General features: G+C 37.1%; 1 protein-coding gene across 4 annotated transcripts; it reads left to right on the top strand.

Annotated features, from left to right (window-relative positions):
• The first annotated feature begins 235 nt into the window (after nt 1-235).
• On the top strand, nt 236-6701 carry reep6 (receptor accessory protein 6). 4 transcript variants are annotated; one of them, XM_051675395.1, is made up of 7 exons: nt 236-478; nt 1807-1900; nt 2049-2187; nt 2443-2611; nt 5681-5757; nt 5956-5979; nt 6076-6212. In XM_051675395.1, exons 1-6 carry the CDS (start codon nt 352-354, stop codon nt 5974-5976), a joined length of 627 nt encoding a protein of 208 aa, XP_051531355.1. In that variant the 5' UTR covers nt 236-351; the 3' UTR covers nt 5977-5979; nt 6076-6212. The 4 variants fall into 4 exon arrangements, with proteins under 4 accessions (XP_051531355.1, XP_051531357.1, XP_051531354.1 ...); XM_051675397.1 differs by having other exon boundaries at nt 5681-5761; nt 6076-6167; XM_051675394.1 differs by lacking the exon at nt 5956-5979 and having other exon boundaries at nt 6076-6701.
• The last annotated feature ends 12700 nt before the right edge of the window (nt 6702-19401 follow it).

Below are 19401 nucleotides of genomic sequence, written 5' to 3' on the forward strand. Positions count from 1 at the left end.
TAGCCTACTGTAAAATAGAAGTGCATTGAAATTTGCATAACACAACAGCCTTGCGTTTTAATTAGCATTTTACAAATGCAGAGTAACGAAACGTCAAATGTCCTTTCATCAGTCTTTTGAACTGGTTTGATGATGTCTTGTAATTAAGTGCAGTATAACAGGTAATCGGTCTCTCTTCTGTCAGTTAGGAGTCTTGATCCTTCCCCCCACAGACGCGTCAGTCTGACTGTAAGCGGATTGTGTGCGTACAGTCAGCCAAACTATCAGACGCACCTGAGGACACCTTATCATTAATGTTTGCATCGATGCGGCTGGCATTACGTAGCACATTCCCTCCGCATTTAAGCCATCATGTTTCCAATATTTACAAAGATAAAGGAACGCGTCGAGGCTTTTTTGAACGAGAAGAATTTTGTCACTGACTGTCTCAGTAAGATCGAAGAAAAAACTGGTATTAAGAAACGCTACCTGGCGGCCGGTAAGTCTGTTGAAGTGGGATTTTTTTTATTTTTTATTTATTTATTTTATTTTTTTTGTGCAAATGAAGAGTTTTGTGTAAAATACAGAGTTATAGGATGCAACAGAAAAACAGTTACCCACGATCCTGGAGAACAAGTGCACTAAAAAAAAGTGCTACCCGGGGAGCTATTTCTACCTGATCTAAACCTGATGTATTCAGGTTGATTCAGTGATGTTAAATAATATTATGGACTTCAATTTTGATGTTACCGCAGGGAGTAAATTTTTAGGTTAACATTAATTTATTTATCAGTTGAAGTAATCAGGTTATAGCTTAGACTACTGTTTGCTGTGTTGGTATTGCTGTCTTATGTCAGTGGCAGTGGCATAGCCATGGGTGGGCTGGGGTGGACCTGGACCCACTCAAATTAGACCCAGGAATCAAAGAATAATCACTGATATTCTGGGTGGGCCTGAGTCTAATTTGAGTGGGTCCAGGTCCACCCCGGCCCACACAGAAAATCAGTGATCATTCTTTGACTTCAAATATATGTTTATAAAATACTTTAAAATAAGCATAAATTCTGATTTCTGAAAGTGTGAAAGAACTGTTTGAATGCGCCGCTTCTCTGTTCTAAAGGAAAATTTGGTAAAAAAAAAAAAAAAAAGTTGGGCAAAAACTTGGCCCATCCATTTTTGTTGAGGCCCAGCCAAAAGTAATTTCCTGGCTACGCCCTTGGTCAGTGGCATCTGAAAATATATCACTAGAGAGAAACAATTAGAACAATTAAAAGCATAAGTTTTTATAAACAACACTGATATGCAAGGAATTTCTTTTAGTGCAGGTGTCAACACAGTTTAGGAGAAAAAGGCTCTCCTTTATTGGATTGGATTGAATTGTTATTATGAAGGGTAATGAGTATGAGTTTTGCACAAGGCCAGTTCTAGGATGCGATAAATCTTAGAATAATTTTAAGATTTACGCATTTTAATTTCATAACAACGTTCCATCAAATTAAATTGAGTAATGTTTAATAAAATAAAAAAACGTAATATTTTTTTTTTAATCAATTTAATTTAGTTAAACATTACACAATTTTGTTATGAAATTGAAATGCGTAAACTTATTAAGCTTTTTTTGAGCAGTTGAACAGGTTATAACGGTTGAAAATGAGAGGTAATGAAAGTATCATACTCATTTGTACAGATTACATTTTAAGCCTCATTCAAAGACAGTTTAAATTCATTAACTGAATTACCATTGCCATTGTCCTGATGAAGCAACATTTTGAAGACACTGTTGGGTTGTGTAAGAGAGCCAGTATTTATGATTTCTCCCCCCTACAGGTGCTGTCTCTGTAACGGGAGCATATTTATTATTTGGCTACGGTGCCTCTCTGCTCTGTAATCTGATTGGTTTTGTTTATCCAGCATATTTCTCGTGAGTCTTAATTGCTTTTAAAAAGTTTCACAAATCACTATTTGTCTGTTTACTCTGATTGTTTATTGTGTGCAATGTTAGAGTTTGTTAGTCACTTTTTGTGTGTATCTTTCTTATTCTTCTAAAATGGGTTATTTTAATATTTTAGAATCAAAGCTATAGAAAGTCCAGGTAAAGAGGATGACACACAATGGTTGACGTATTGGGTAATCTACGGCTTCTTCAGCGTTGGTGAATTCTTCTCTGACATCTTTCTCCACTGGTTTCCATTCTACTACGTATGTAAGGTGGGTAGAACAATGCCATATCGTTTCTCCTGCTAATATCCAGTTAAAGAGGATCAGTTATTACCAGATCCTTTCTGCTGATTGACACAAAGACTTCTGCCTCCCTTTATCATATACTATCTAAGAGGACAGGTTAACTAGTTGTTTACAAGTTCTGTTTGGACATCTGTCAGTTTGTCCATAATAGTGATGAATGCTGGCACCTGATAACCTTTCTCCCTCTCCTCTCTTCTTTGTTTCTTTGCTGGTGTTTAGTGCCTGTTTCTTCTGTGGTGCATGGCTCCAGTCTCCTGGAATGGTTCTCAGATTCTGTACAGGCGTGTGGTGCGCCCGTTGTTCCTGAAGCATGAAGCTGCAGTAGACGGGGTGGTCAATGATCTGAGCGGGAAGGCCATGTCAGCAGCTGAGAATGTCACTAGAGAAGGTACGCAGCACAAGAGCAACAAACATGAAACACCATTAATTTCCAGAATTTTCACCAAGCAAAAAATAAAAATGTAATGATGCCTCATGGTAGTCCACCTGACATGGCAAAACACTATTTTCTGAGGATGTTTAAATGCATGCTGGTAACACTTTACAATAAGGTTCCATTCTTTAACATTAGTTAATGCATTAGGTATCATGCACAAACAATTAACAATTAAATTGTTCATTGTTAGTTCATGTTATTCATAGTGCATTAACTAATGTTAACAAATACAACTTTTGATTTTAAAAATGCAGTAGTATATGTTGAAATTAACATGAACTAAGATTCATAAATGCTGTTAAGGTATTGTTCATTGTTATTTCCTATTAACTAATGTTGTTAAGTAATGTTAACAAATGGAACCTTACTGTAAAGTGTTTCCTGCATGTTTTATCTAGTTAGCCTACAATACATGAAAATATTGAGAAAAACTTATTAGAGAAATTAAAAGTAGTGGTTAACCGATATGGGTTTTTCAAAGGCCGATGCCCATGGCTTGGTCTAAGGGGAGTCAATCAACATCGCCCCCAAGATTTTCTCTAGTTCCCCCTTCCCCTCTGCATATAATGTAAATAAATTGTGTCCATCTTTCAGCAAAGTGCTAAAATGAAATTAACACCTTTTTTTTTACACAATATTTACTCAAAATTCACCACAAAATTATCACTTGACAAAGCCATCAATATATATTGGAACAGACATAAGGGGGAGTTAACAATTCTGTTAACTTGCCAAGCGAACAGGTTTATCCGGCAACGCTGATCATGTAAAAATGGCAAACTATCATCTGATAAATTGGCCTGGCAGATGTATTGGTCCATCATTAATTAAAAGTGCAATAATTGCCATTTTTTTAGATCACACCCAAAGAAAACTTCACAGTCTTGATTAAACAGCAGTTTATTTGTTCAATTAATTTAAACTCGACCAGTGTTGTATTTAATAAGCGAACACATGGATTAAGTCGGTATACTGAGGTCATGGAGCTTACAGCAAGTAGACAAGTAGCAAGTAGGAAGTAACAGCCCTAAATATAGGGACTGAGTTGCAAATTTTAACAGGTTAAACCATTACCCAGATCCATACAATGCTACTGTATTACAACTCCAATTCCGAAAAAGTTGAGACAGTATGGAAAATGCTTATAAAAACAAAAAGAGTGATTTGTAAATTCACCAAGCAACTAAAACAACACATTTTTTTATGTTTTACCTTGTGAATTATTATTATTATTATTTTAATATACATTCATTTCAAAATTAGATGATAGCAACACACTCCAAAAAGTTGTGACAGTCAAGTGTCTACCACCGTGTAACCACCATTTCTTCTAATAACACTTATTAAGCTTTTGGGCACTGAAGCACAAGTTTGTTAAGTTTAGAAAGCAGAATTTTCCCCCATTCATACGTTACGCAGGTCTTCAGCTGCACAGTTCGCAAAAAGAAAATACCTTTGTTGCAGTATTTTGCGCTTTATAATGTGCCACACATTCTAAATTGAAGACAGGTCAGGACTGTAGGCAGGCCAGTCCAGCAACCACACTCTCTGCTTACACAGCCATGCACATGTAATCAGGGCAGTATGTGGTTTGGGGTTGTCCTGCTGGAAAACCACTTCTGAGTGCACGTGATCTCCGATCCGTCAGACGTCACTGTCTTAAAAACCTTCATTCTTCTGAAATGATATGGGCTCGTGAATACTTCGGTAAAACTTTGTCAGTCAACACAATTCACTACTGCATCCACACATGCAAGTTAAGGCTTTACTATGCAAATTAGAAGCCATACATCAACACTGTCAAGAACCGCCTCCGAGTTCTCTGGGCTCTGGCTAATCTGATATGGAAAGTAGAACAGTGGAATTGTGTTTTGGGGTCAGACGAGTCCACATTTCAAATAGTTATCAGTGTCAGGTCCAGACGCCAGTGTTCTGTCATGGTATGGAGGTGTGTCAGTGCCGATGGCATGGGTATTGGGTAACTTACACATTGATATGTACAGATTTGAGCAACATATTCTGCCATCCAGATGCTGTCTTTTCCAGGGATGTCCTTGCATTTTCCAGCAGGTCAACGCCAAACGACATACTGCCCAGAAAACAAGTGCAAGGCTGCGTAAGCAGAGAGTGCGGGTGCTAGATTGGCCTGCCTGCAGTCCTGACCTGTCTCCAGTTGAGAATGTGTGGCGCATTATGAAGCGCACAACAAAGGCCCTGTACAATTGCGCAGCTGAAGACCTGTATAATGGATGAATGAGGGGAAATTCTGCTTGCTAGACTAAACCAAATTTTGTCTTCAGTGCCCAAATGCTTAATAAGTGTTATTAAAAGAAATAGTGATGTTACAAAGTGGTAATCACTCAACTGTCCCAATGTTTTTGTAGCTTTTTGCATTTATCTGATTTAAAAATGAGTGTATATTTTCAAAAACAAGAAAAAAAAAAAAAAATTCACAAGATTAAACATAAAATAAAGTGTTGTTGTGATGCTTTCAATATAGCACAGGGTGAACGGAATTTATAAATTACTACTTTTTGTTTTTATTAGCATTTTCCATACTGTCCCAACTTTTTCGGAATTGGGGTTGTATTTATTATGATTTTTTTTTTTTTTTTTTTTTGGCAAACTGTTAAGGCTTATTATTGTGAAAATGGAGAAATGTGCCAGTCACTTTTCATGACAGGCCTGATGATGTCAGCCTTCATATTTGTCTCTTTCACACGTGCACTGGTTCATACAGTCCTAGGGCGCATTGAGGTAAACGAATTTGGTGTGCTGTCCATTACGGAGCAGCTGGAGCACAGGACTGGACAAAGCTGTGCAAGGAAATCAACCACTCATTGGCATGTGATTGACAGGCCTACATGAAAAAGCTCCTCCCGAACTTACGTTTGGAACTTCATATAAATGCCAGTGCCTAATTTTTTGTCATTTATCTATTGTCATATGTCGAGTTTGCCTGGTTTTCTTGATTTATTCCTATTTTACACTTGTTCTGTCCACCATCTGTCTCTATTGCAGTTCTTCAGACTCTGGTGAGAAACAGAACTATTGGCCCAGCCGAGCCTGAAGCCAAACAACTGACCAGTTCAACTCCTGTATGTCAGTATATTACTAATTACACCCACATCTGAAGCACACACACACACACAGGAAATATCTTTTGTAACTAAAATTTCATCCATCTCTTAATATCTATTAATATCTAATAAAGTCATACATTTTTCCATTTGTTTATGTTTTCCTCATTAATCAATCTCTCTGTGCTGTCTCTTTTTGCATGTCTGTGACTATAGACTGAACCTACTGTTGACTAAACGGTACATTTTCGCACAAGTAGATGGGGCGGGGGGTCCTCTTAGTGACTGTTTTTTAATTTGGTCTTTAATTTTTATTTTTAACATAATTACATACAGGTTGCTGACTGCACTCATGCAAAGTCTCAGTTATGTGAGGAGAAGAATCACATGACACAAGAAGTAAAAGGAGCTCCTCAAGAAAGACTTCAGATGGGACACGATACAATGTGTTTTAAGCACAAAGCAATTTCAAGGCATAAATGTACTAGACATTGAAGAGTTGAAATCTGACATGACAGCAGTATCATCTTACTGTAAGGACCTCAATGAGTGCGAATTATAATTTATCTTATAGTCTTCATGATCATAGTTATCAGACAGTCAGTGTCAGGAGTTTTGGACTTCATTGCCCAATAATCTAGAATATGTGTTCCTCCTGCTAAAATGTGCTAAATAAATTTTCAGAGTACATTTATTTACAGCTCTCAATATTATATGTATTTGTCCAGAATGCTTAAATGTCTGACATTTAAACATAGCTAAAATGCATTTACACTTTTTTTTTTTTTTATCAAATTGCAATAGGAAATTCATGTTTTATTTATTATATTATGTGTAGTAATCATTTATTCCACATGTCAGGTCTAGGCCTATTTGTTTTGTAATCTGAATATTATTTAAATTAAAATGTAATGTTTTCGAACTTTAAATAAATGTATATTGTATTCAATATTTGAAAAATGCTTCCTTGTAGAATTGTTTATTTTCTCATGGACCATCAATCTCATTGACTGTTTTCAAATAGATACAGTACTTGTCACAGTCTGTCTCCATCCTGTTCTTCAAGGACTCTTATTTTGAAATTTTCCACTGCACTACGTTTCCCAGAATCCACTGCCCTCATCACTTCCACCTGTTCCTTATTATCCTCACCTGTATTCCATTCCTTCATTTAGTGCTTTGTGTATACAGTTGTGCTCAAAAGTTTGCATACGCTTGGAGAATCGGTAATATGTGAGTAGGCTTAAATATTTTTTTTTCAACAAAGATAAGAAAATGTTGTTATTTTCTAAAACAAAGACTACTGTTATGCAGCAAATCTCACATCCGCTTTAAGTATGAACAGTTTAACAAAAATAAAGTTTGTGTGTTTCGTAATGTTACAAACACAATGAAGTATCTTGTTTAATTTTAGATGTAGCTTGAACACAAATTGTCTTGCATTTTAACAGAGGAGAAAATGTGTTTTTAAACTAAATGTATTAAGCTGTCAAGCACATCACTTTAACATAAAATGTTTAACATTTTTATTTCAACAAACAACATTTTAAATAAAATATTATGCATTAAATTTCAGATGTATCTTTAGAACAAAGAATCTTTTTTTTTTTTTTAACAAACGCATCCAGGCGATAATGAGTTTCTCAGAGCCCTCGGGTGGGAGGGGTTTCAATTTAAGCACATACCCCCTGTTCACACCTACAGGTTAATAATTCACAACTTTTAAAGTGACATCTCTTTTAGGAAATGTTTTTAAAACCTGTTTATTGCTTTTGGTGTGGTCAGGATAAGGTGTTTACGACCCAGCTTTAAGGGGTTATCTGCAAAAAAAAAAAAAAAAAAAAAAATTGTGTGTACGCAATTCAGGACATGTCGATGACCGCGAAAACATGGACTGCATTGATCAACTGTGTAAGTTTACGTAAAGATCATTTTCTTGTATTTATATATTTGTTATTAGAAGTGTGTAGATGTGACTTATTTTATTTTAATTGTAGTGTCTGGTCCGTTAATTAATAATGGACATAAACGGATCAGAGCGGTGCTGTCAACAGTTCTGCAAGGAAAGTATACATTATTTACTGTCTCAATCATACAATGTCAATGCTAAAACAAAATGTGATGATGTGCAACTACATTTACTTTCATAGCCACTATACAGAAGATGAACAGAGGGGTTAAGAAAGACAACGTTTAACATTAGTTTAACAAACAGGTTTAATTTACTAAAACACAACTATACATTCATGAGACTGTTAAGTCAGAGGGGTGTCACACAAATGCACAGGCTGAGTTTACTTTGACACTCATGTTTTTGGTATTAACATTAACTTTGGATCAAACCCCACACTCAGAAACTTGTACAAGTAAAACTAAATGTGTACTGATTTAATTACATTACTGATCTAAAGACCACCATTGTGTTTGACATGTTATTTAATCATTTACTGGTGGAAGTTTAGTTGATTTCTTGAAATAAAAACCAGTAAAGCTAAGATCCTGTAGTTAAGATAAGTTGGCATCACAACAGTACACATTTAGTTTTACTTGTACAAGTTTCTGAGTGTGGGGTTTGATCCAGGAATGAGTAAGTTAATAAACTCAGCCTGTGCATTTGGGTGTGACACCCCTCTGACTTGACTCAGTCTCATGAATGTATAGTTTCAGGGTAATAATTAGAGTTAGGATGCCTTAGGTGTGCGTAACACAGTACCCCTTTGAAATAAAAATAACAACTTTTCAAAACACTGTTAGCTTCCTTTTATTCACAAGTTTAATTGTACCACCATGTGAGCCATAGCAGACTTAAGAGATTTTATTCTGCAAATAAATGGGGTCCTCTAGATGCAGCGGCCATTTCACATAAAGTTTTCTTTGGAGATACTTGATTATTCAACTCTCAGTTTTTACAAATTAAACGTGAAAAGACTTTCTACTTTAGAGACCTATTTTAGTTTATTTGTTAATGTTGCAAATCTGTTATTGTACTTCTCTTGCTGATGTAAATTTTACACACCAGCTTATTAAAGACATGCATGTATCAAATACAGAGCCATGATGAGTGATAAAATACATGTTAACAGAAACATATACCAGAGAAAACCAATGAATAATGTTTTAAAACAGTTTAATACAATTTTTATTTGAAGAAAAAAGAGGGGGGATAAAGACAATAAAAACTTTTCTAAAAACTTATTTTTTTATTTTTTTACACATTTGTTTGTCACAATGTTTTTTTAGTGAAAGGGAATCATTAAAGTCCAGGAAACTCATCGCACCATCTTGTTTTCCTGAACAGGATCACACAAGACCCCCGTCTGGTCTGATCAAGGTGTGAACAGGAGTATGTGCCTAACTTGAAACCCCTCCCACCCCAGGCCTCTGAGTGCCCGTAAGTACTCATTATCACTTGGAAGCTCTTGTGAAAGGACTTGGATCAGAAAAATGTAAGATTCTTTGTGTTAAAGATACCTTTTAAATTTAATGCATGATATTTAATTTAAAATAGTGTTTGATGAAACAAAAATGTTAAACACATTTTATGTTAAACCTTTTTGTTTCTCATCTTTAAAGTGATTGTTAGTGATGTGCTTGACAGCTTAATACATTTTGTTTAAAAAATAAAATGTTCTCCTCTTTTAAAAGTAAAAATGCAAGACAATTTGTGTTAAAGCTACATCTAAAATGAAACAAAATGCTTTGTGTTTAAGTGACATAACGAAAACACAAAACTGTATTTTTGTTAAACTATTCATATTTAAAGCGGATGTGAGTTTTGCTGTAAACAGTAGTCTTTGTTTTAGAAACACGTATTATCTCACTGTTAAAAGTAAAAAAATAAATAAAATAAAAAAATAAAAAAGCATTTGTATTAAAGATACAGCTAGAAATATATAAAAATGGAATATTGTGTTGCAGTAACACAAACCAGTTTGGTAAAATACTGTAATGCTATGTGAATATGTGGATTAGTTTGCAGCACTTCCTTTACTCATCGTTTAGAAAGATACATTCTTATCTTTTGATAAATGTAAAAATGTAAGACACTTTTGTGTTAAAGGTAAAACTAAAATTAAAAGAAGACATTACTGTGTTTTATTAACATAACCATGTTTATTAAACTATTGCTAAACTTTATCTAGGTTAAACCATTTATTCATTATCTTTAAAAGTGAAAATCTGAATGAGTTTGCTTCAAAGCCAATATCCATTGTTTTAGAAACATGGTTTCACCGCTTTGTTAAAAGTAAAAATGTAAGACATTTTTTGTTAGAGCTATAGCTAAAATGAAATATATTATTGTTTTAATCAAATAAACCTGTTTGTTAAACTAATGCCAAACATTAGCTTTGTTAAACCATTTATTCATCATTTTAAAGTGAAAATGTAAGCTGCTTTGTGGCACATCTTGTATGTATTGTTTTAGAGAGACACTTTCTTATCTTTGTTTAAAAAAAAAAAAAAAAAAGAAATTATATCATGCATTATTTTGTCACCTCAGTTTTTCACTAAGCATTACACCATTAAAGATACATAATTTAAACACATTTTAAATGGAATACTATTTATGTCTTGCAATAATAATAAAAATAATATGACCTTTTCAATAATATGAAAAGAATGGCACAATCATAAAACAAAACATGGCAACAAAGAAAAAAATTAAATGACCCCTGTTCAAAAGTCTGCAGTTTAGTTCTTAATACTGTGTATTGCCCCCTTTAGCACCAATGACAGCGTGCAGTCTTTTGTAATAGTTGTCAGTAAGGCCCCAAATTCTTGCAGGTGGTATAGCTGCCCATTCGTCTTGGCAAAATGCCTCCAGGTCATGCAAAGTCTTCAGTCGTCTTGCATGAACTGCACGTTTGAGATCTCCCCAGAGTGGGTCAATGATATTAAGGTCAGGAGACTGTGATGGCCACTCCAGAACCTTCACCTTTTTCTGCTGTAACCACTGGAGGGTCAACTTGGCCTTGTGCTTAGGGTCATTGTCGTGCTGGATAGTCCAAGAGCGTCCCATGCGCAGCTTTCGTGCAGAAGAATGTAAATTGTCTGCCAGTATTTTCTGATAACATGCTGCATTCATCTTGCCATCTCACACACCCTCAAAACATCAGTGTGCCACCACCATGCTTCACAGTGGGGATGGTATTCTTTTCATTATAGGTCTTGTTGACCCCTCTCCAAACATAGCGCTTATGGTTGTGACCATAAAGCTCTATTTTGGTTTCGTCACTCCAAATTACAGTATGCCAGAAGCTGTGAGGTGTGTCAGGGTGTTGTCGGGCATATTGTAACAGGGCTTTTTTGTGGCATTGGCACAGTAAAGGCTTCTTTTTGGCAACTCGAACATGCAGCTCATTTTTGTTCAAGTATCGTCGTATTGTGCTCCTTGAAACAATCACACCGTCTTTTTCCAGAGCAGCCTGTATTTCTCCTGAGGTTACCTGTGGGTTTTTCTTTGTATCCCAAGTAATTCTTCTGACAGTTGTGGCTGAAATCTTTCTTGGTCTACCTGACCTTGGCTTGGTATCAAGAGATCCCCAAATGTCCCACTTCTTAATAAGTGATTGAACAGTACTGACTGGCATTTTCAAGGCTTTGGATATCTTTTTATATCCTTTTCCATCTTTATAAAGTTCCATTACCTTGTTACGCAGGTCTTTTGACAGTTCTTTTCTGCTCCCCATGGCTCAGTATCTAGCCTGCTCAGTGCATCCACGTGAGAGCTAACAAACTCATTGACTATTTATACACACACTAATTGCAATTTAAAAAGCCACAGGTGTGGGAAATTAACCTTTAATTGCCATTTAAATCTGCATGTGTCACCTTGTGTGTCTGTAACAAGGCCCAACATTCAAGGGTATGTAAACTTTTGATCAGGGCCATTTGGGTGATTTCTGTTATCATTTATGATTTAAAAAGGAGCCAGACAACTATGAGGTAATAAATGGCTTCGTATAATCACTATCCTTAAATAAAAGACAGTTTTTTTGCATGATCAGTCATATTTTCAAAATCAATGCCAAAATTTCACAATTTCTGCTAGGGTATGCAAACGTTTGAGCACAACTGTATATACCCTCTAGTTTTGTTAATTCATATGTCAGTCCTTGAAGTGTTTTGTGAAGTGTTACGTTATGAAGTGTTACGTTGTGATGTTAGCACGTTGAGCTTTATTGTTTGTGATTTTATAATTAAAGGATTTAAAGATTCCACTCCTGCATCTCCTCTCTTCCACTCCTAGACACCAACATTACAGTACTGTGCAAAAGGCACATAAGATGTTTCACAAAAGCATTTGTCTTAAGATGGTTATTTATATCTTCAGCTTTAGTGTGTCAATAGGAAATATAAATGTTAGACTCCCAAACATTACTTTTGCAAATAGAAAAGATTAGAATAGAAGAACAGGGAGCCCTGCAACAGGTGTCATAGCCCCCACAGAGCCCCCCATTGAATATTGAGTCAGTCTGAGATTACATAAAGAGACAGAAGCAATTGAGACAGCCTAAATAGAAGAACTGTGGCAAATTCTCCAATAAGCTTAGAACATCCTATCTGCCAACAACCAAGAAGTTGTACCTAGGAGAATTGGTGCTGTTTTAAAGGCAAAGTTGGTCACACTGAATATCCATTTAGCTTTTTTATGTTTACTGGACTTTGTATGACATTAAGTGATAAATGAAAAATATTTATGTCATTATTTTTGAAGACATCCTCACTATGCAACATTTTTCACAAGTGCCTAAAACTTTTGCACAGTACTGTACATCTAAACTATTTGTGATAAATGCATATTCTGTAATACTTGAAGATATAGTACACCTTTTTGTTTGTTTGTTTGTCCTTTTGGATAGACTTTGGATATAACAGCACAATTTCATAAAATAATACACCCAGATGTATTACATTATGTATTACTTTAACTGTTTAACCCAGCCTAAGGTGGTTTGCTGGTCAAGTTTCAGGCACTTTTACATAATGGAAATGATGGGCCTTGTCTTTGACCACTGAGGTGTCATCTCTCAGATTTGAAGGGCAGTTCCAGCAGCAGAGAAGTGGAGGTGAGATACCTGCAGAGATACATAGAGCTTCACAAGCGATTGCAGGAGGCACGCAGTGATCTCGCACGGTGGACGGATGAGCTGCGTGCAACCGGGGAGTCTTTGGAAAGAAATGTGACAGAGGTGAAGAGGAGCGCACTCTGACATCACACAGGGGCCCAGAGCAAGCTCAAGTCTGAACTTGTGAACCTGAGATTTGTTTATTCACTGGTTGATGACTGGCCATGGCACTAGTGAAAACAAAACGGAGATTAATATCAACAGAAGAATCGTATTTGTTCTTCATATTGGATGTGTGGTGCATAGACATGTTAATTTATGGAGGTTATCATCAGTGATAAACACAATGATCCATGACGAACTGGTTTCAGTGCATTAAATAGAAATGAAATGCAGAAGGTTCAGTGCTATTTCGTACAGTGCATCCGGAAAGTATTCACAGCGCTTCACTTTTTCCACATTTTGTTATGTTACAGCCTTGTTCCAAAATGGATTAAATTCATTATTTTCCTCAAAATTCTACAAACAATACCCCATAATCACAACGTGAAAGAAGTTCGTTCGAAATCTTTGCAAATTTATTAAAAATAAAAAACGAAAAAAATATCACATGTACATAAGTATTCACAGCCTTTGCTCAATACTTTGTTGAAGCACCTTTGGTACCAATTACAGCCTCAAGTCTTTTTGAGTATGATGCTCAAAGCTTGGCACACCTATTTTTGGGCAGTTTCTCCCATTCTTCTTTGCAGGACCTCTCAAGCTCCATCAGGTTGGATGGGGAGCGTCGGTGCACAGCTGTTTTCAGATCTCTCCAGAGATGTTCAATCGGGTTCAGGTCTGGGATCTGGCTGGGCCACTCAAGGACATTCACAGAGTTGTCCCGTAGCTACTCCTTTGTTATCTTGGCTGTGTACTTAGGGTCGTTGTCCTGTTGGAAGATGAACCTTCGCCCCAGTCTGAGGTCCAGAGCGCTCTGGAGCAGGTTTTCATCAAGGATGTCTTTGTACATTGCTGCATTCATTTTTCCCACGATCCTGACTAGTCTCCCAGTTCCTGCCGCTGAAAAACATCCCCACAGCATGATGCTGCCACCACCATGCTTCACTGTAGGGATGGTATTGGCCAGGTGATGAGCGGTGCCTGGTTTCCTCCAGACATGATGCTTGCCATTCAGGCCAAAGAGTTCAATATTTGTTTCTCATGGTCCGAGAGTCCTTCAGGTGCCTTTTGGCAAACTCCAGGTGGGCTGTCATGTGCCTTTTACTGAGGAGTGGCTTCTGTCTGGCCACTCTACCATACAGGTCTGATCGGTGGAGTGCTGTAGAGATGGTTGTTCTTCTGGAAGGTTCTTCTCTCTCCACAGAGGAATGCTGGAGCTCTGTCAGAGTGACCATCGGGTTCTTGGTCACCTCCCTGACTAAGGCCCTTCTCCCCCGATCGCTCAGTTTGGCCAGGCAGCCAGCTCTAGGAAGAGTCCTGGTGGTTCCAAACTTCTTCCATTTACGGATGATGGAGGCCACTGTGCTCATTGGGACCTTCAATATTGCAGAAATTTTTCTGTACCCTTCCCCAGATCTGTGCCTCGATACAATCCTGTCTCGGAGGTCTACAGACAATTCCTTGGACTTCATGGCTTGGTTTGTGCTCTGACATGCACTGTTCACTGTGGGACCTTATATAGACAGGTGTGTGCCTTTCCAAATCATGTCCATTCAACTGAATTTACCACGGGTGGACTCCAACCAAGTTGTAGAAACATCTCAAGGATGATCAGTGGAAACAGGATGCACCTGAGCTCAATTTTCAGTGTCATGTCAAAGGCTGTGAATACTTATGTACATGTGATTTGTTTCGTTTTTCATTTTTAATAAATTTGCAAAGATTTCAAACAAACTTCTTTCACGTTGTCATTATGGGGTATTGTTTGTAGAATTTTGAGGAAAATAATGAATTTAATCCATTTTGGAATAAGGCTGTAACATAACAAAATGTGGAAAAAGTGAAGCGCTGTGAATACTTTCCGGATGCACTGTATGTTAACATGATCTCCAGTGAAGAGCCTTTCCACTTCCCAGATCTTAACTACTATTATCATCCATAATCTGCAGTTCAACATTATAATTGATCTTCGAATGTGTCACTTAGATGCTTTTGACACATTTCTGTCCTGAAATCCTTCTTTTTGTTTGTAATATGTTTGGTTGAATGGTTTGTGATAAATCTGCATGGTTAATGATCGTGTGTTGTATGTTCAGTATAAGTGAAAAAAATAATGGATCTTAGTCAGGTTAGATGCCATATTTATCCCTGTGAGGGATAGAACAACAATCCATTTAATAGGTTGTGCAGTCTTAGTTCACATCTAATTTTCACAACCCATGTTTTCTGGAGTTTATATATACACTACCGTTCAAAAGTTTGGGGTCATTTGCCTGAAATGTTTTTCATGATCTTAAAAACCTTTTGATCGGAAGGCGTATGCTTAAATGTTTGAAATTAGTTTTGTAGACAAAAATATAATTGTGCCAACATATAAATTTATTTAATTACAAAACTAAAATTTTATTTAAAAAAAAAAGTTTTTGAAATGGATGACTTGGACCGAATAATTAAGAAAAGCAGCCACTAAGTGCCCAGCATATAGATGGGAACTCCTTCAATACGGTTTAAAAAGCATCCCAAGGTGATACCTCAAGAAGTTGGTTGAGAAAATGCCAAGAGTACATTTCTGCAAAATCTAGGTAAAGTGTGGCCACTTTGAAGATGCTAAAATATAACATAGTTTCAGAAAATATATCATAATTCCCATATTTCCATTTCTATTATTCCATAGTTGTGATGACTTTACTATTATTCTAAAATGTGAAAAAAGTGACCCTGAACTTTTGAACGGTAGTGTGTGTGTGTGTGTGTGTGTATACAGGTGCTGGTCATATAATTAGAATATCATCAAAAAGTTGATTTCACTAATTCCATTCAAAAAGTGAAACTTGTATATTATATTCATTCATTACACACAGACTGATGTATTTCAAATGTTTATTTCTTTTAATTTTGATGATTATAACTGACAACTAAGGAAAATCCCAAATTCAGTATCTCAGAAAATTAGAATATTGTGAAAAGGTTCAATATTGAAGACACCTGGTGCCACACTCTAATCAGCTAATTAACTCAAAACACCTGCAAAGGCCTTTAAATGGTCTCTCAGTCTAGTTCTGTACGCTACACAATCATGGGGGAAGACTGCTGACTTGACAGTTGTCCAAAAGACGACCATTGACACGTTGCACAAGGAGGGCAAGACACAAAAGGTCATTGCAAAAGAGGCTGGCTGTTCACAGAGCTCTGTGTCCAAGCACATTAATAGAGAGGCGAAGGGAAGGAAAAAATGTGGTAGAAAAAAGTGTACAAGCAATAGGTATAACCGCACCCTGGAGAGGATTGTGAAACAAAACCCATTCAAAAATGTGGGGGAGAACCACTACGCACAGACGTATGCAAGACATGGGTTTCAGCTGTCGCATTCCTTGTGTCAAGCCACTCTTGAACAACAGACAGTGTCTGAAGCGTCTCGCCTGGGCTAAAGACAAAAAGGACTGGACTGCTGCTGAGTGGTCTAAAGTTATGTTAAGTAAATTTTGCATTTCCTTTGGAAATCAGGGTCCCAGAGTCTGGAGGAAGAGAGGAGAGGCACACAATCCACGTTGCGTGAGGTCCAGTGTAAAGTTTCCACAGTCAGTGATGGTTTGGGGTGCCATGTCATCTGCTGTTGTTGGTCCACTGTGTTTTCTGAGGTCCAAGGTCAACGCAGCCATATACCAGGAAGTTTTAGAGCACTTCATGCTTCCTGCTGCTGACCAACTTTATGGAGATGCAGATTTCATTTACCAACAGTACTTGGCACCTGCACACAGTGCCAAAGCAACCAGTATCTGGTTTAAGGACTGTGGTATCCCTGTTCTTAATTGGCCAGCAAACTCGCCTGACCTTAACCCCATAGAAAATCTATGGGGTATTGTGAAGAGGAAGATGCGATATGCCAGACCCAACAATGCAGAAGAGCTGAAGGCCACTATCAGAGCAACCTGGGCTCTCATAACACCTGAGCAGTGCCACAGACTGATCGACTCCATGCCACGCCGCATTGCTGCAGTAATTCAGGCAAAAGGAGCCCCAACTAAGTATTGAGTGCTGTACATGCTCATACTTTTCATGTTCATACTTTTCAGTTGGCCAAGATTTCTAAAAATCCTTTCTTTGTATTGGTCTTAAGTAATATTCTAATTTTCTGAGATACTGAATTTGGGATTTTCCTTAGTTGTCAGTTATAATCATCAAAATTAGAAGAAATAAACATTTGAAATATATCAGTCTGTGTGTAATGAATGAATATAATATACAAGTTTCACTTTTTGAATGGAATTAGTGAAATAAATCAACTTTTTGATGATATTCTAATTATATGACCAGCACCTGTGTGTGTGTATGTATGTATATGTGTGTATATATATATATATATATATATATATATATATATATATATACAGGTGCATCTCAATAAATTAGAATGTCGTGGAAAAGTTAATTTATTTCAGTAATTCAACTTAAATTGTGAAACTCGTGTATTAAATAAATTCGGTGCACACAGACTGAAGTAGTTTAAGTCTTTGGTTCTTTTAATTGTGATGATGAAAAACCCACCAATTCACTATCTCAAAAAATTAGAATATGGTGACATGCCAATCAGCTAATCAGCTCAAAACACCTGCAAAGATTTCCTGAGCCTTCAAAATGGTCTCTCAGTTTGGTTCACTAGGCTACACAATCATGGGGAAGACTGCTGATCTGACAGTTGTCCAGAAGACAAACACTGACACCCTTCACAAGGAGGGTAAGCCTCAAACATTCATTGCCAAAGAAGCTGGCTGTTCAAATAGTGCTGTATCCAAGCATGTTAACAGAAAGTTGAGTGGAAGGAAAAAGTGTGGAAGAAAAAGATGCACAACCAACCGAGAGAACCGCAGCGTTATGAGGATTGTCAAGCAAAATCGATTCAAGAATTTGGGTGAACTTCACAAGGAATGGACTGAGGCTGGGGTCAAGGCATCAAGAGCCACCACACACAGACGTGTCAAGAAATTTGGCTACAGTTGTCGTATTCCTCTTGTTAAGCCACTCCTGAACCACAGACAACGTCAGAGGCATCTTACCTGGGCTAAGGAGAAGAAGAACTGGACTGCTGCCCAGTGGTCCAAAGTCCTCTTTTCAGATAAGAGCAAGTTTTGTATTTCATTTGGAAACCAAGGTCCTAGAGTCTGGAGGAAGGGTGGAGAAGCTCATAGCCCAAGTTGCTTGAAGTCCAGTGTTAAGTTTCCACAGTCTGTGATGATTTGGGGTGCAATGTCTTCTGCTGGTGTTGGTCCATTGTGTTTTTTGAAAACCAAAGTCACTGCACCCGTTTACCAAGACAATTTGGAGCACTTCATGCTTCCTTCTGCTGACCAGCTTTTTAAAGATGCTGATTTCATTTTCCAGCAGGATTTGGCACCTGCCCACACTGCCAAAAGCACCAAAAGTTGGTTAAATGACCATGGTGTTGGTGTGCTTGACTGGCCAGCAAACTCACCAGACCTGAACCCCATAGAGAATCTATGGGGTATTGTCAAGAGGAAAATGAGAAACAAGAGACCAAAAAATGCAGATGAGCTGAAGGCCACTGTCAAAGAAACCTGGGCTTCCATACCACCTCAGCAGTGCCACAAATTGATCACCTCCATGCCACGCCGAATTGAGGCAGTAATTAAAGCAAAAAGGAGCCCCTACCAAGTATTGAGTACATATACAGTAAATGAACATACTATCCAGAAGGCCAACAATTCACTAAAAATGTTTTTTTTATTGGTCTTATGATGTATTCTAATTTTTTGAGATAGTGAATTGGTGGGTTTTTGTTAAATGTGAGCCAAAATCATCACAATTAAAAGAACCAAAGACTTAGACTACTCCAGTCTGTGTGCATTGAATTTATTTAATACACGAGTTTCACAATTTGAGTTGAATTACTGAAATAAATGAACTTTTCCACGACATTCTAATTTATTGAGATGCACCTGTATATATACATACAGTTGATTAAAACAAATTTATTAACCACTCCACAGATTTCATATTAGCAAACTATAGTTTTGGCAAATCGTTTAGGAACTTTGTGCATGACACTAGTAATTTTTTCAACAATTGTTTAAAGACAGATTATTTAACTTTTAATTGACTATATCACAATTCCAGTAGGTCAAGTTAACTGTGCCTTTAAGCAGCTTGGAAAATTCCAGAAAGTGATATCAAGTCTTTAGGCAATTAGCAAATTAGCTTCTGAATTGGAGTCAATTGGAGGTGTACCTGTGGATGTATTTTAAGGCCTACCTTCAAACTCAGTGCCGCTTTGCTTGACATCATGGGAAAATCAAAAGAATTCAGCCAAGACCTCAGAAAAAAATTGTGGACCTCCACAAGTCTGGTTCATCCTTGGGAACTATTTCCAAACACCTGAAGATGCTATGTTCATCTGTACAAACAATAGTACGCA

This window comes from Myxocyprinus asiaticus, chromosome 37 (assembly GCF_019703515.2).
Source record: "Myxocyprinus asiaticus isolate MX2 ecotype Aquarium Trade chromosome 37, UBuf_Myxa_2, whole genome shotgun sequence".
Classification (NCBI taxonomy): Eukaryota; Metazoa; Chordata; class Actinopteri; order Cypriniformes; family Catostomidae; genus Myxocyprinus; species Myxocyprinus asiaticus.